At 33.4% G+C, this 18,022-nt stretch overlaps 1 protein-coding gene across 3 annotated transcripts in view; it reads right to left on the bottom strand.

The window, feature by feature from the left end:
- LOC138705031 (serine/threonine-protein kinase Nek8-like) overlaps window positions 1–18,022 on the bottom strand; it is a 232,638-nt gene that overhangs the window by 114,873 nt on the left and 99,743 nt on the right. For all 3 annotated transcript variants that reach the window (XM_069833582.1, XM_069833581.1, XM_069833583.1), the window contains one exon: window positions 5,261–5,361. In XM_069833582.1, the coding sequence (XP_069689683.1) occupies window positions 5,261–5,308 (48 nt within the window). In that variant the 5' untranslated portion in view covers window positions 5,309–5,361. The remainder of the gene's footprint in view (window positions 1–5,260; window positions 5,362–18,022) is intronic.

Here is an 18,022-nt window from a genome sequence, read left to right as displayed (position 1 = left end):
TAACAGTAGGCCCAGTATCAGTGATGTTAGTAGGCCTAATAGTAGTGATACAATAGAGACCTAGTAGTAGTAGTAATAGTAGGCCTAGTAGGAATAGTAGTAGTAACAGTAGGCCTAGTATCAGTGATTTTAGTAGGCCTAGTAGTAGTGATAAAATAGAGACCTAGTAGTAGTAGTAGTAATAGTAGGCCTAGTAGTAGTAGTAGTAGTAGTAGTAGTAGTAGTAGTAGCAGTAGGCCCAGTATCAGTGATATTAGTAGGGTGGTTCACTCTGTATCTGGATACAATTACACTGAACAAGAAGAGTTTTGTTCCGACTTAGAACAATGTGTCCCTTATGGTTTGGTGTGCGCTGAATCCGAAAATGCATATCGTTTCTTCGTATCACGTAAGGTTTTTAAGATATACTATGATTTCACGTTTCGATAAGCGTTCTCCCAGGAAATATCTGACGCAGGTTGGGGGTTGTAAACCAAAGAAAAAGAAGAGCTAATGCATTTTATGAGTTCATCACTTATTTCCGGTTTCTTATAATTCCTGGCATGTTCTTTTGCACTTCTAATAAAAAAAATAGATATTGGTCCCTTCTATTCAGTAAATTTCATAACAGTTCAAAGTGAGGTCTACGCAATGAACAAACAAGTGTGTGGTTTTTAGTATTTAAAATAAAAGTTTACCAGTTTGCGTGAAGGCAAATTAAAAGAGGGCATTTTCATCGGTCTACAAATTCACAAAGTTATGGCTGACTCTTTATTTGAGGAAAAACTTTCCGTTACAGAAAAAAATGGCATGGCGCGCTTTCAAAGATGTTTACACAAATTTCCTTGGAAATTCTAGGACAGAGAACTACTTAGAACTTGTTGTGGAAATCATGTTAAGTGCGTATGAGGAAATGGAGTGTGATATCTCTCTCAAAATACATTTTTTACTTTCTTATTTCGATTTCTTTCCTCCTAACCTTGGAGAGGTAAGCGATGAGCATGGGGAAAGATTTCATCAAGAAATATCTGAAATGAGAAGGCGATATAAAGTAAGATCATCATTCAGCAGCTTGCAGACTATTGTTGGTTCCTTGTAAAAGACAGTCCCGGGTCTAGTTATAAATAGAAGTCATCCAGAAAATCATTTTAAATGGTAAGTTTTAATTCCGAGACTTTTCTCATTATACGCATGAAATATTTTTATTGTTGTGTTTTAAATTATAACATCATTTTTGTATCCAGTACACATTTTTCGAGTATTATGAGGCATTTTGAATCCCTAGCATGTTGTAATTTTATCAGTAGCAGTGAAAAATAAAAAATAAAGATTTTCTTGATAAAAAATTCGATTCATTTTCCCCGGATGGGGCAATTTGGATGTTAAATTCAGATTTAGAGCACACATATTAGTAACTAGCCGTACCCGTGCGCTCCGCTGCACCCAATAGAAATAAATATGAAGTAATTACATAATTAAAATAGGACGCTTGATCCAGGGAACATTCGGTGTTTGTTAGAAGGATAAATCGTTTAATATGTTACTTAATTGAAATTGTATTTAAATAATTAAATTGCGATCATTTTGGTCCAGAGACACTCATTTGGTGCAATGACAATTCCTTTAACATGTTTCTTATTTGTTATTACACGCAATAGTTTAATGAAGATTGACATATCATTTGGTTTTAATATGTAAACTTTATATTACTTGCTATATGGTTCCATTGAATTATGGTAATAACTTAATTTTAACCCTTGTTTTCTACGTCTTCAGTAAATGGCGCTTGGCCCACTATGGTTCTGAAACCTTCAAATAGCTTAAATAGTGATACAGCATAAACAGTGGTATGTAATTATATTTCTTTCTTTCGAAAATGTAAGAATTCACGATCTCCTATGTGCCATTTCCATGGAATGAATAAATGTGTTTTTTCTTCCTACTCAAAAATTTTATATTTTGCACATGGGAATTAATGCAGGAACAACAACGCTACAATCTGAGGCGGCGGTGAAAACGTATTGTATTGTTATTTTAAAAGTCTATCAGACCTACCAAATTTTGCATAGAATAAAACTTATCGGAAATCATTTTTAAAGAAACTTTTGTTATGTAACATTCTTCACAAAAAAGCAATAATAAGCGAGATATTTCGATTTAATTAAGGTCCCGTTAAATGAAGTATTTTGAATGCCATATAGCCCAAAATCTAAATTACAACAAACTTAATTTATATTTCAATTTTCATCGAAATCCGTTCAGCCATTATCGCGTGAAAAGGTAACAAACATCCAGACAGACAGACATACAAACAAAAATGTCAAAAAAAGCGATTTTCGGTCTCAGTATGAATGTTAACACCAATTATTTTGGGAAAAGCGAAAATTACCAGAAAATTTTCGGCTACATATTTATTATTATATTATATTATATTATATTATATTATATTATATTATATTATATTATATTATATTACATTATATAAAAAGTGCGTTGATAACGGATGTACTCCGATAAGAAAGTTTTTAATTTGTTGTGGGGGCTCTTGAATCTCAGAAGCAGCAACTTTTACAACAGCGCAACATAATCTGCTTGGCTCATTACCCAATTTTTTTTTGCATTGCATTTATTGCATATATAGTCTATCTTATGTATTTTAACACGATTCGATTGAGCATAGTTAAAATTTGAATTATAAAATAATGAATTGCTAAGCTAACGTACTATTACTGCATACTAAATCAATACACTCTCGTTGTTCGTTAATTCTCTGAGATTAAAATGAGTGTGTACACAAATATTATTTTAAGAAATACAGAAAACGAATATACAAAAAAGCCTATCAAATTTTCTGTGCATAGGAAGCTATTTTAATCTTATCTGTCCTCGATTTACTAAGAAGTTACTGTAATAACATTATAGCTGTATGTCCATCTGAGAAACTACACTTTCCAATGGTGAAATATAATTAATTATACAAATCGGTTAATTTAGCTTCCGATATTACTTCATACAAACACAGAAACATTGTCTGTAGGCTAAGTTTAATAGCTTTCGATTGTTGCTGTCCAAGGCCCTTTTTTCGATTGTTGTTGTCCAAGGCCCCTTATAGACGAAGTCATTTGTTATTTTATTGCACCGTCTTAGATGGCGTTATTTTAATTTTAAAACTCATTTATCTCATTAAATATCAGTCCTATCAAAATTTTGTAAAGAATAAAACTTATCGGAAATCGTTTTAAAGAAACTTTTGTTATGTAACATTGTTCACAAAAATCAATAATAAGCGAGATATTTCGATTTATTTAATTCAGGCCCCCTTATAACCCCCCTTTTAAATAAAGTATTTTGAATGCCATATAGCCTAAAATCTAAGTTACAACGAACTTAATTTATATTCCAATTTTCATATAAATCGGTTCAGCCATTATCGCGTGAAAAGGTAACAAACATACAGACAGACATACATACAAAAATTTCAAAAATGCGATTTTCGGTTTCAGGGTGGTTAATTATATATGTTAGGACAAATTATTTTTGGAAAATCGAAAATTACCAGAAACATTTCGGCTACAGATTTATTATTAGTATAGATATTCACCTATTTTTATTTCGGAGCAAGATAAAATGTAAAAATTTGTTGTTCAGTATTATCAGAGAATTCAAGCATACAGGACATGATCAAATACCTATAAATCGAAGTGTATCAATAGATGCCCTAATATTCACAGATGATTTGGCCTTATTAACTACTTCAGAAGATGATTTACAAAAACAAACTATTATTTGAAATTAGCAGCAGAAAAGTTCATATGGAAATATTCACTGAAAAATCTAAAATAATGGCTTTCTATGGCAGGGAACCTGTATCAAACAAAATTTGTATAGATAAAACCATTATAGACATAGTAAATGAATTTAATTATCTTCGTTTTGGGATATCATTTTTGACAGATAGATGTTCCAGACAAAATTTTGAAATGTAATAAATTCATTAACATAATAAATCTTCTTTGGTCCAAAACCATATTCGCATCCGTTTATAAAGACATTAGGAAGACCTGTCCTATGGTATGGGACGCTATGAAAATTGATGACATTATAATAACAACAAGTGAGATTAGTTTTATGCAGGCTATATTAAGTGGAACCATAGAAGAAATGAAAAATATTAGAGGAGCTTGACATGATGCTTATATTGGACTATAATATCATAATAGTTTGGAAACAGAATGTGCAGATCCACAATTTTGAACAATCTATCAAATGGAAAAAGAACATTGGAACGCTCCACGAAGAGATGGGTGAAAAATGTATTGTAGATAGTAATAGTTCTTACAGGACTATGACAGGAAGAAGAAGATGATCATTATTATGATGATGACATCAAGGTACCTTATCAACAATGCATAATAGCATGATTTATATGCAGGCCTACCACAAGAATGCAAGCTGTCACTTATACTGTAAAAATACAGAATAATATTATGCAACCATACATTTATACCTTTCAATATGTTCATGACACCGAGTTTTTTTCAGCCGCAGGAAACTTATCACTTTTTTTTTTTTGCAATCAACAGAATACAAAAATTCTTAAACAAATCGAAACATGGATCTACCAACAGAAACTCAAGAAGATAACTTTACATAAAAGCTCAGTAATGATATTTCAAAAGAGATCAATACATTCAAGCTATTCAACACGTATATCAAAATATGTACTCCCAAAATCTGATATATCAGCATAACCATGGATAAAATAGGTACTTCTCTAGAGATAACATGCCACTGATATTATAGGGAAGGCCTACTTCATATTTAGGCATTAATTCGAAGTATGGTAACATATTATTCGATCTATGCCAGTAAATTCATTATGAAGAAAATACAAATATTCCAAAACAAAATACACCACACGAATCATGACAGCGGCTGTGAGACATGTACCAGAAAAATTCCTGACGATTTTGCAATGAAATATTTTAGTGAATATACTGTACATCACTCAGAAAATTACACATAAACTTTATTTACAAGGCCGTACTTAATAACAAATTAACCATCTAAGCAGATATGACAAACAGAAAATATACACATCGATCACAAAAACAACAAATTCTAACAAGTTCCAGTAACATCTACGGAATGAATACGTTGTATTTTATTTTTGATGCCGTTTCCAATTAAGAAAACTAAAGAACTGACATAGATATCATTTAAGACTTTCTATCATGGACACGCACATTATATCATCTGACATAACATAGCACCCAGTTACCTTTGCACCAGTGAAGCAGATGAATATTTCAGTCTCGGAACAGTGCATGAGCAGGGCGATGGTTTCCACGCGAGTTCCGCGCAGACACTTGTTGATCTCAGCTACAACATTAAGCAGAAAAAAAAAATGAAAATGAAATGTACTGGAATAGCAATACCAATCTAATTCATACAAAATGCGTTACAACTACAACACTATCAGTGTTGTATAGTGTTGTAACACGTGATAAGATTGCCACACATGCATACTATCGAGTTAATTGCATATTTTAGGCCTATCGTTCAAGAACTTACGTATGTGGGCTATTACTTCACAGGAGTTTCAACTTGCTGATATTCTTGAGCACGTTTCAGGAGTGACTGGATTTGTGTTTGGTATTGCAGGATAATATATTGTTCAATATGACAGAAAGTCTGTTTATGTCCATTGAGTTTATCAAGCTTTTACAAAAAGAAGGATTTGTTGAAAATAAATTCACCAGCACATGCCAAAAAAAGATTTGAAATGAAGCATACCAGAAACTTCCTAAACTCATTCAGCCAACTTTTACAACTGCAGACAAATTTTTTGGGATTAAAGATAAATAACAAAAGGAAGTGTTTCCTAAAGGAATAAAGACTGAATGAATTCGAACGCTCTGGGGTTGACAGCATTTACAAGCCGTCATTGAGGTATTTTAGTCTACTACTATTCTTATGCGACTAGAAAATTCAAAGAAAGAGCTACAAAATTAGGATGCTGGACCGTAAACGAAAATAATGATACACAAATCACGGTTTAATTGTGTAGAAAAAGTAATAACCGAGGTCAATGCCACGTAGTAACTCAATTGTTGATAGGATGGGCCAAGTTTAATTCGGTTTTAACCCAGTTTGCAAAACTTCATTGTTAAGTTGAACCAAAAGGTTTTCTCTTACTTTCATACACTCGTTTAAAATTATCGTTTTCGCATTTTAAGAGAGTGGTCTTAAGATAATTATCAGAATGTCCCCTGAATGTTCAGGTTCATGTTTTTTTTTTTATTTTTTTTTTTTTTAATTTCCAGAGTAGTTTTTTTCCTGGAACCCACGGATCCGTTGGAGCTTGGTATTTTGTATCATTACGACATCAGTAAGGAAAAGATAAAGTAAATAATGAGCTGCCGAATCAGTGTCATGGCTTTCGATGCAGATAACCAATTCCACTGTTCCATTATTACACTCTCCTTCCTCTGACGTATCATTATTAAACTTCTCTTTCATTTCACCATCTGACTTCTTGACGAACTGCAAGGTGTTTGAAACTCACGTTTAGACATTTTATCACTTTTTTTAAAGAATTACTATATATACTTCACTTCACGTCTCAATTGAGAACTGTAACGGACTGACCATTGAGAAGTAGCTACTGCACCTCGCAGTCAGGAAGTTTTTATCTTTATCTTTCCTCGGCCAGATTGTTACACCCCGTCCTAATAACTCAAAAGGAATTCTATCACCTCGCAGTCGGGTAGTCATAGATCAGCGTTTCTCAAACTATGGTCCACTTGTGGTCCTCGAGGTCTGCCCTTGTGGTCCTTCAAAAAAAAAAAAAAGGCAGAAGAAAAATTAAAATTCAAACGAATTGCGTATCACTCTATACCTGAAAATCTCAGAGTTTAGAAATGACACATGGCAATCACTTTTCACTTTTTCTCCCAGTACTGACATTTTAAGAAATTTATTACCCTATCCTTCTACTCTCAACAACAAAAGAGGGATTTAAAGCACTAAGAACGTGGTGTTTCTCGCCATCTTTTCCCTGCACATCTGGCGCCGCCCCTGTAACCCACCCCGGGACCACCAAAATTCATAAGAGGACCGAATATTTTCATGTATTTATGATTTTCTTAATAATTTTGCCGACATCCAGTCTGCACATTGAAATGGTCACGTACTGTACGTCGTACACCAATAATACAACTCTGAGGTCACAATTTGAAACTTATTTTCCAAGTAAATATGACGAATTTTCATGATTTCGTGATCACTTTCATTGCGATATTGAAATTAACAAACTTTCATTGAGTGAAAGAGAACAGTTAATTGAACTCTCGAATGAGACCGGACTTAAAATGAAATTCCAAGTGGAAGGTATGGTTAATTTCTGGACCGCATCACAAGTGAAAAGAGAATACAGTGAACTGTACAATGGTGCTTTAGAGACTATATTTCAGTTTGTTTCTACGTATCTGTGTGAGAAAGGGTTTTCATCACTAACTCTAATAAAAACAAAGTAGGCTACCGAAATCGACTCGATGTATGTGACGATCTCCGATTTAAGCTTACCAGCATACGTCCAAATATAGAACAACTGTGCAACAATCGGCAGGCTTATCCATCTCATTAATGTTAGTACCAATATTTAGTTTTTTTTTTAGTTAATAAGTTAAAGGTTATATTTAAACTCTAATAGTCTTGAATTATTAAAGAAACAAAAATGAATTTTCTTCTATTAACATTAGCTTAATTAGTTAATACCAACATAAAATTAATTTAATTTAATTAATTTTAATTAATTCTATTTTATAATATAAGTATATTGATATTAAAATACACTACAAAAATTATAAATTTGCTTTCGATGGGAACAAGAGTAAGGTGGTCCGCGGAACTGTTCTGATTTAAAAAAGTGGTCTCCACTTCAAAGAAGTTTGAGAAACACTGTCATAGACTAGTGTTATCTTCCCGAGACCAGAACTATTGTTCAACCCCGATACATACTGCTAAGAGAGCTTGAATGCTTAATAATAATATACATACTATTATGAAATAATAGGTAGTAATGTATGAATTGCGGAGAGCGGAGGAATAGTATAAAGAAGTATGAATTATATTGTTCCAAAAAATGCAACAATTCTTTGTCTCACTTTTTTGGTAAAAAAATCCAAGAAACAATATTTTTTTTTAATCATGCTTTATTTAAGCATACTTAAATGCCATCCACCTGGGCGAAATCGAACCCGCAACCTCGGGCACAGAAGACCAGCACTCTACCGGCTGCGCCACCGAGACCGACAAGAAATAATAATACTCACGTCTAAACTCCTTTCCTTAGTATCCACGTCTGATTGACTATTATTTTATTTGAATAATAACTCTGGTTACATATTTATGTCATAGATGTTTAGGGCCTAAGTTAATACGAATTGAAAATTTTAAGTACTGTATGTTATCTAAACATAGAGTGTGACAAACACACACAGAAAATAAAATTGAATATCATTGCTAATTAACACAAACTTGTCAGCCTAGAAGCACGAAATGCGCTGCGTGACGTCGTAGTGTTATTACGTTTGTCTTGTATAGTGATGATAGGGCATATGTCATACACTTTGTAGTGCGTTATATGATACATTTTTCTTCTGTTTTCATAGAGTGAGAGTGATAATCGATAATCACAGTTTTCTTGTTGCTAATGGTTTGTTTACGGCAAAAATGAGTCGTGAATTTAACATTTCTGACTGAGATTCAATAATCTACTTTCCTAACAACAGTATTTATACATTGTCATTATAAAAAGTGGTTTTGAAAGCATTATAGAAACGGTGTGAATTAATACATCAGGATGGAAAATTTGTTAAAAATTTAAGAACTGCTGGTACGATAAATACGAATGTTTGTGGGGACTAGTGAAGGTCATGAACAAAAAAACTTATGTTTTTTTTATTGTTTAATATTTGATATAGATTTGCCACCTTTATACTTAAGTACTAGTTCCTAGATGTGCGAATAAATCCAAAGTCAAGAAATGATATTTAGGAAAGAGTTTGTTTAATGCAACAAGTGTGAAGTGCATGAAGAGCTTCATTGTATTTCAAATGAAGTTCCACCAAGGGAGCAGACATAGTTGTAATCGACAGAGAGAGAAATAAAGATACATAATTGACTCAACGGTACGCTTTGAAAAACAAGGCACTCTACTACAATATGTAAATCTGGGGGTAAAAACGTCATTACGATCCTTGTTGTCCATACTTTTCACACAAATACAACATCGAGAACTGGGAAACGACTGGGTGATAGCTGCCCAACCAAACAACATAATATATAAACAAAATAAACAGTTATTGTGCTATTGCATTAAAATTATTAGCATACATAAATTAAAATATTATCTTGTTTGGATTGATCAGTATTAGTAGGCTGTATCTTCATGATAACCCTTAGAAAGGGCAACTATGATTTTTTGCTATCTCTCTCTAACACCAGAGACAAAAATATTGACGGAAAGTTAAGGTTGATAAATATTACAGAATTCGAATTTTCCACACGCTAAACTTTAAGTGTTAGGACGTGCAGTAGTTTTTCTCTTATAGTAGGCCATAATATAAAGAAAATACCTGTTGCTCCTTTACTAGTAACATATAACAATAGTTACACATCTGTACAAAACTGTAATTAGAACTTTTAAACTTATTTTATGAACATTACGTATTACGTTACGCACAGTCTATATTTAATACTTTTTGCGACTGGAAAAACAAATGTACCTATTATGAAACTCTGAACATCTCTGAGAATAAATAATTTTCGGAATATGTATGATAAGAACTTTCTTGTGTTAAATATTATTAACGTACCTTGTTAACATGTTTCAACCTATTTTCGGTCATCTTCGGAACTGGTCGTTGTTGGTCTTGGCGCCTCTTGTTTCCTGTGTGGGTGCGTTCGTAGTGTAGAGTCAAAGAGAGTATGTGTTTTGAAATTGAGTTGTGTGTTGAGAATATCGTTGGGGTGTGTTTTCGTGTTTCTGTATATATCATATTGTTCTAGTGTTTTGAGTTTCTGGTTTTTTGGTTGGATATGCAGTATTTCCATGTCTGTGTTGATGTCTTTGTAGGTTGGTTGGCATTTGTGATGTGTTCTGCATATGTGGAGGTGTTTTGTAATTTTGTTATGGCTGTGATGTGTTCTTTGTAACGTGTTTGAAATGATCTGCCTGTCTGTCCTATGTAGAAGTTGTTGCAGGTGTTACGCTTGAGTTTGTATACGCCTGTGTAGTTGTATTTGCTTGTTTGTGTTGTTTGTGTACTGAGATGTTTTTGTAGAGTGTTATTTGTTCTGTATGCGATGTTGTAGTTTAATTTCTTGAATGAGGTTGCAATTTTATGTGTGTTTTTGTTTTCGTATGTTAGTGTGATGTACTTTTTGTGTTCTTGTGTTTATGTTGTATTCTTCTGTTTTTTGTGATTTTGTTTTGTCTTACGTATTATGTTGTCTATTATGTTGGGGTTGTATCCGTTTTCTTGTGCTATGTATTTGATTATGTTTAGTTCTTCGTTGTAATCCTGTTGGTTCATTGGTATGTTGAGTAGTTTGTGTACCATTGTTCGGAATGCAGCTTGTTTGTGTTGTGTGGGGTGGTTGGATGTGTTGTGTATGTTGTTGTTGTTGTGGGTTTTCTGTATTCTTTGAATGTGTGTTTGTTTTCTACTTTTGTTATTGTGGTGTCTAGAAAATTTATGGATTTGTTGTTTTCAATTTCTAATGTGTAGTGTAGCTTTGGGTGTATTTTGTTTATGTGTTGATGTAGGTTTTGGATCTGTCTTTTGTCTCCTTTGTATAGTATTAGTATGTCATCTACATATCTGTGCCAATATATGATGTCTGCGTGTTTGTTGTTGTCTTTGTTTAGTATGTAAGTCTGTTCAATGTGGTGTAAGAATATTTCTGCTAGTATGCTGGAAATGGGTGATCCCATGGGTAGGCCTTCGGTTTGTGTGTAATATTTGTTATTGTATGTGAAGTAGTTTTGTTTTGTGATGATGTCCGTGGTGTGGATGATTTCTTTGATTTGTTTTTGTGGTGTGTTGTTTTTGAGCAGACACATGAAAACACACCTCAACGATATTCTCAATACACAACTCAATTTCAAAACACATACACTCTTTGACTCTACACTACGAACGCACACAGGAAACAAGTATTAGACTGTGGTATAAGTGTTACCAGCACTATGGGAAGATTGAATGGTAGAATAATAAAGAAAAGAACTGAAGATCAGATACACGATCCAGAGGAGCAAAGTTTTAGAGCTGGAAGACCGTCTCTATATAATATATTTGTACTTAATCAAATTCTGGAGAGAAGAATTAACAGAAACAGGAATACCCATCTCGTTTTTATAGATATTGAAAAGGTGTATGATAATGTACCCTTGAAAAAATTATTTGAAGTAAATACGAAGGTAGAGATCAGTGGAGAATACATTGGAGCCATTTTCAATATATGGTGTATAAGAAAATCTTTAATCAAAGTGGGAACAAAACTGTCAGAACCATGTAAGATCAGCAAAGGACTGAAGCAGGGATGTTGCATATCAGCCACTCTTTTCAAAATTTATATCCAGGAGGCATTGAGTATGTGGAGGAAGAAGTGCTCAGGAATGGAATTAGAGGTTGATAATGACTGTTGTACACCCTTTTATTTACTGATGATCAGGTCATCATCGCCAATGACCAAGATGAAGCAGAATATATGGTAAAAATCTGATGATAGAATTCAATAAGTGGGATGTAATAAATAAATCTCAGCAAAACCGAGTATCTGAATGTAAGGAGGCAGTGGTGGCCGGAGAGACATTCTGGTGGTGGTGCCAAAAATGAAAAAAGTTGTACGCAAATTACCCTAGTGAAAATAATAATCGCAGTTCACGTTTGCATTACATTAAATAAAACACATTAATTAAACCAGCTATTTTACCAGGTGTACAGTTAATAATGTATCTAGTAACAGTTACAATAACATTTTCGAAACTAATAACGAATAACAGATATAGATAATCAAAACTTTCACAGTATTGTTAGTCAAATACAAATAACTTTTATAACTAGTAAAATTACTGGCAAGACACACGAGATAAACAATGGCATAGATAATAAACAAACACGTTTGCATGTCATTTAACAGGCCGATGAATCCAAGGCAGCGGCCTGAATAACACATGTTCATTGTCCTGCACAGATCTCATGTATAGTTAACAGAAGCATCAATGCTATAGCAACATTGTAGCGATATTTAGTTGCCGCAAAATAAAACAAATATTACACAACATTAACAAACAGTTTTACATAATATGGAAAAATATTTATCTTTATAAAAAGAACCATGACTATCTCTGCGTTCAATATAGCTAAAGGGATAATAATTTACAGATTCAAATCCAAGTTATGTGCATTAGTTTTGAATTGGCAACATTATTACATTAACATTTGGCGCGGAACTCTAACTCATAGACAAATAACGTCTCCAACAACCCTGCCACCTAGCGAAATTTCTGCCTTACTGTGCTCTAGCGGGCGGAATATTAACTATTGAGTCAAATTGAATTCTGCTCAAAGTCTGCCATAAGAAACGCATATAAACTAGAAGCAGTAACATTTTGTACAGTGTTACATGGACGCAGGTAGTGCCTCAGCGAAGTGGCTCCAACGTTCGGAAAAACGCTGCAAGAGTGCGTCCGGATATGTGCGCGCGCTCGTTCAAATGAAATACGAATAAAATCTGTAGAAATAAACTATTACAACTGCTTTCTAGGATATTATTTTTGTTTCTTTCATTGGTGGTGCCATGACACACTGGCACTACCCCAAAAGCCGCCCCTGAAGGAGAGTATACTGACCTGCAGCTTGAACATCAAAACGTTAAGGGATGTCGAAGTTTTAAATACTTGGGAAGTATAATCTCTGAAGAAGGAACTTCTAAACTAGACACCCAGAATCAGAATAATGCAGCGGCGGAAGGCTATACAAATTCACAACTCTACTGTGGTCTGCCAATATGAAATTGAATACAAAGTTGACAATGTAGGGTCTCCGTTATATTTATTTACTTACTTATTTATTTATTTATTTATTTATTTATTTATTTAATACTTTACACTTGAGTTACATTAGGCATTGCAGCCCGAAAGAGCAGAAGCTTGTGCTCGGGCGCAGTTCAGATCAGTTATACAAAATATATCACAAAATTAAGAGAGTTCATTGAGCACAATAGCATTAATAAATGGTAAAATACATACAGCATGTAATAATAGGGTCTATATACAAATAGAAAATACAAAATTACATGGATATTAGAGTATCAATTTTTAGCTCAATTAGCTTAAACAATTAAATAATTAATCTGATTTGTTTCTTAAATCTATGTGTGTTAAGTGTACTTAGCTCAGATTAAGCTCTAATTAATGCATTATATATTTTGAGTCCAAAATTCATGCTGTGTTTTAATCCAGCAGTTGTGTGGCATTTGGGAGTATTTAGAAAGAAACTTTAGTTTTGTCTCGTATGGTATTCATGAGGATCAAATTTAAAATTATTGTGATTTTTATGAAAGTAAATCAGCAATGTTTGTTTATAAATTTGTTCTAGATTTGATACACCAAATTCCTGAAAAATTAATTTTGTTGGGTAATCAAAAGGTTTATATAGACAAATTTTGATAATTCTTTTTTGGAGCAAATTTAAAGGATGAAGAGTCGATTTTACCATTCCTCCCCAACCTAATATACCATACTGAATTATTGATATATATATATATATATAGTCGACCTGGTTGGCGAGTTGGTATAGCGCTGGCCTTCTATGCCCAATGTTGCGGGTTCGATCCCGGGCCAGGTCGATGGCATTTAAGTGTGCTTAAATGTGACAGGCTCATGTCAGTAGATTTACTGGCATGTAAAAGAACTCCTGCGGGACAAAATTCCGGCACATCCGGCGACGCTGATATAACCTCTGCAGTTGCGAGCGTCGTTAAATAAAACATAACATTAACATTATATATATTATTGGCGCTCACTGTAGCATTGTTGGCCACTAAGTATCAAGAAGGAGACAGAAATATCCATATTGTGAAAATAATAGAGGATGTAGCTAAGTTAGCTTAAAATCCCTTAGAATTTTACACATTTTTCATTAAAAAAAATATATATATATATTTTTTTTTAGCTTTTTAAGCATATTATGAACATTAGTAATAGGCCTTTTACTATTTACTACCAAAATGTGAGAGGTCTCAACACAAAGACAACTGATTTATATTTATTGGTTGGTGCATAAGTTAGTAGCGTTTTTGTTTTGCATGTTGATACTCCGATTTCTGTGGGTTTATTTATCGAATGTGATTTTTTATTTGAAGTTCAATTGTTGTGCTTGAGTTTATGTATTGAAGTTTCTAATTTTTTCAGATAGTGAGTGGAGCCGTGTACGCTAGAAAATGGAGTGTCAAGTGGAGAAAGTGGAACATTTCCGACGTATTTTTTGAGTTCAATAGAGGGACGAAAGCAGCGGAGGCGGCCAGAATCATTTGCGCCGTGTATGCGGACAATGCTATCGAAGAGAGCACGGTAAGAAAATGGTTTTCTCGTTTTAAGGAGGGTCGTTTTGACTTTAGTGACATTTCACGTTCAGGAAGACCTTCGGCGTTTGATGAAAATCGTTTAAATACATTAATCCACATTGATCCACGTCAGTGTACTCGAGAACTGGCAAATGTGATGAACTGTGACCATTCCACCATCGTGCGACATTTGCATTCAATGGGCAAGGTTAAAAAATCAGGTATATGGATACCGCATGCTCTAATCCAAAACCACAAAAATCAGCGGGTGGCCATATCTGCATCTTTGCTTGCTCATCATCGATTATCTCGTGAACAACATCAAACATTCCTATCCAATATCGTTACTGGTGACGAGAAATGGTGTCTTTATGCTAACATAAGGAAAAGAAAGGAACGGTTGAGCCCGAACAAAAAACAACTTCAGCGCGCATCCACAAAATATAATGTTATGCATCTGGTGGAACTGCGAGGCTGTGCTGTACTACGAATTGCTTTCCCGAGGTGTAACCATCACAGCCGACATTTATTGCTATCAACTGAGATGTCTTGCAGACGCAATTAAAGAAAAACGACCAACAAGACTGCGTGAAGTGATACACATCATGTACAGTGTGACCCGCCGAAGTGATGTAGGCTACAACTAGAAAATGGGTCACAATTCTACCATCTATCCGCAGCATGCGGAACCCGAATCACGCAAGTGAAGTGGGTGGGTATTGGATACACACACATACACACATTAATGGCTTTAGCACAGTTACGTGAAGACTGGGAAAGAGGAGAGAAAAATGTCCAAAACAAGAAAAGGAAATACTGAATACATGGAGAATGTTCACTTTATTTCACTATACTCTTAGAGGTGAAGCAAAATTTCGTTCTTTAGTGCTGCTTTGGATTTTAATTTTTACCTGATACTCGTATTTTCTTTAATAATTTACTTATTTCGCTTCAAGCATTATCACTGGAATAATTTTATTATTGCGGTAGTACTTTTGTGTTTTGTCATACAGTAGCGGATAATTTTGAACAAAATGTATGACATATAATTTTTTTCGTTCATATTATTTAATTGTAATTTTTTTACATACTGTTTCAACAATAATTTTCAATAAAGAAATTGCGCTGTGAAAAATTGATACCGGTATGACTCGTTTATGAAATCGATTCGATTCGGTTCGATTCGTTGCGCCGCTTTCTATCTTCCATTTAAATACATTGTAAAGAAAAGTTCTGTTCCATTCGATTCCGCGAAGTGGGAACGGGCCTTAATATACTTAGCAGAATATAACATTTTATGTGACTGTATCAAGGATTATAGAGGTCCACGAAACTTGGTACCGTAATGAATTTCTTCATGTCACTTAATCGAAATCTTTAAAAAGAAATATTTCCTCGGATGTGAAACTTCATAATAGATTGTCTGAAGAATTAAAAATTGTACTAATGTCAATAATTTATTTCAGACTTCTTGTGAAGAATATTTTAGAAAATAATAATTTTACTGTATACCATTGATTATTTTTCAAGAATGTAATGCTATGTTAGGCCATATTTTTAAAGAATCCTCTTATATTGTTATATACTTAATGGTGAATAAAATTAATTACTATTTTATGATGATTATTATTGTTATTATTATTATTATTATTATTATTATTATTATTATTATTATTATTATTATTATTATTATTATTATTATTACATAGGCAAAACAGATGGCCTACATATTTAGACCTCTGAAGATGTTTAGTTTAGAATTCTGCCTTCGATTTTTTTTTAAAGAATTGAATAAGTTTTTTTATATTTTAAGGTGGGACATTTTCCTCAAAATCAGGAAATTTTTTAGATATTTGGAGAGACTGAACCTGCCAACACTGTTCGGCAGTCTCAAGATATATTATTGAAATTTACACAGATAGACCCAGTGTTGCCAACCAGTGGGAATTTTTCCCTTTTTGTGGAAAATTTTTTAAAGAAATGGGATTTTTTTTAAATTTAATAGAATTAAAAGTAGAAAATATATAGCCATTGGCAAATAACACATGAGTGTATTACGTTTCTTAAAGGTATATACAGCATGGGTCAAATGTCGCTTTCCGCAAACACTTCCTTATATTTAATTACATTCAATTTACATTTGACTACACATCCCTTTACAGATTTTGTTCAAAATGGAGGCCCTGTTTCCCGATACAGAATTCACAACGTATAGACACTGATTTACAGATGATAGAACATAACTCACAATTTTAATCGATTTTTACGAATACTGTTCGATCACGTGTTGCAACTGATGCAGATCCTGCGGCAAAATCATAATTTTGAGGATAACTCGCAGCGAAAAATCACAAGGTAAAAGGTCGCATGATCTGCGTGGTCATTTTGTTGTGCCACGACGGCCAATCCATTCATGGAATTTCTGGTTCAAGTAGTTCCTCAGTCCTACACCAAAATGAGGTGGTGCTCCATCCTGTTGTCATATCAAGTGCATATCGGCAAAATGAGGGCTGTTTTCAAGGCATGACATCGGAAAAACAGTTGACGCACGAACATGGTTGTCAACTCACGACTTATTAATTACGCCAGCTATTCGTTTATTCAAGTTATGACATCTGTGTGTACAAGTATGAAACCTAAGAACGAATATTGAGGAAAGCGACTTTTGACCCACCTTGCATTTAAATTGTGGACAAAATAAAAACTGCGTGTACAAGGATATTTAAAAATATAGACCTATTGTATGCATTGTTGCAGTATAGGACAGATTGGTTCATTTTTATTTGTTTTTATCATATTAATAATTAAACTCTACTGTACTTTTTGTAGGTTAAGAATATTTTCCTTTTATTTATTTTTTGAAGGTAAATTAATTCCCTCTTTAATTCTTATTTTAGGTCTGGTAGAAAGAAAACTATTAACCGACAGTGACAGAACATCAACAATACTTTAATTTAAAATATCTAAGCAATATCCTAGATCATAGAAGTCTACTTCTATGATCTAGGCAATATTGATCACAACGTTATATGAAAATTATTGATGAATATAATTAATATAGCTTTTGTGTTAAATAAATTTATTATTATTATTATTATTATTATTATTATTATTATTATTATTATTATTTGTAGCAGTATCTTTTTTCCTACATTGGTGGCTATATTAAATGAGTGTGTGAAAATGTGAGTCCTTGTATATTATGAAAGTGAAATAATGTGTACGGTAATCAAAGAGATTTATGGTGTAATGATGTGGGAGAAAATGTGGGAATTAAATATTTCTTCGTGAGGAAAAAAATGCGAAAATGTAGATGTACAATATTTATGGGAATTGCCATTGAAGAAAGTTGTCAACACTGGCTGAACCAAAAACGACGGACGATACGAGAGTTGCATATTACAAA

The sequence above is a fragment of the Periplaneta americana genome, chromosome 8, assembly GCF_040183065.1.
Source record: "Periplaneta americana isolate PAMFEO1 chromosome 8, P.americana_PAMFEO1_priV1, whole genome shotgun sequence".
NCBI lineage: Eukaryota > Metazoa > Arthropoda > Insecta > Blattodea > Blattidae > Periplaneta > Periplaneta americana.
The sequence above is the reverse complement of the archived record's forward strand: the minus strand, read 5'-3'. Positions and strand labels throughout refer to the sequence as shown.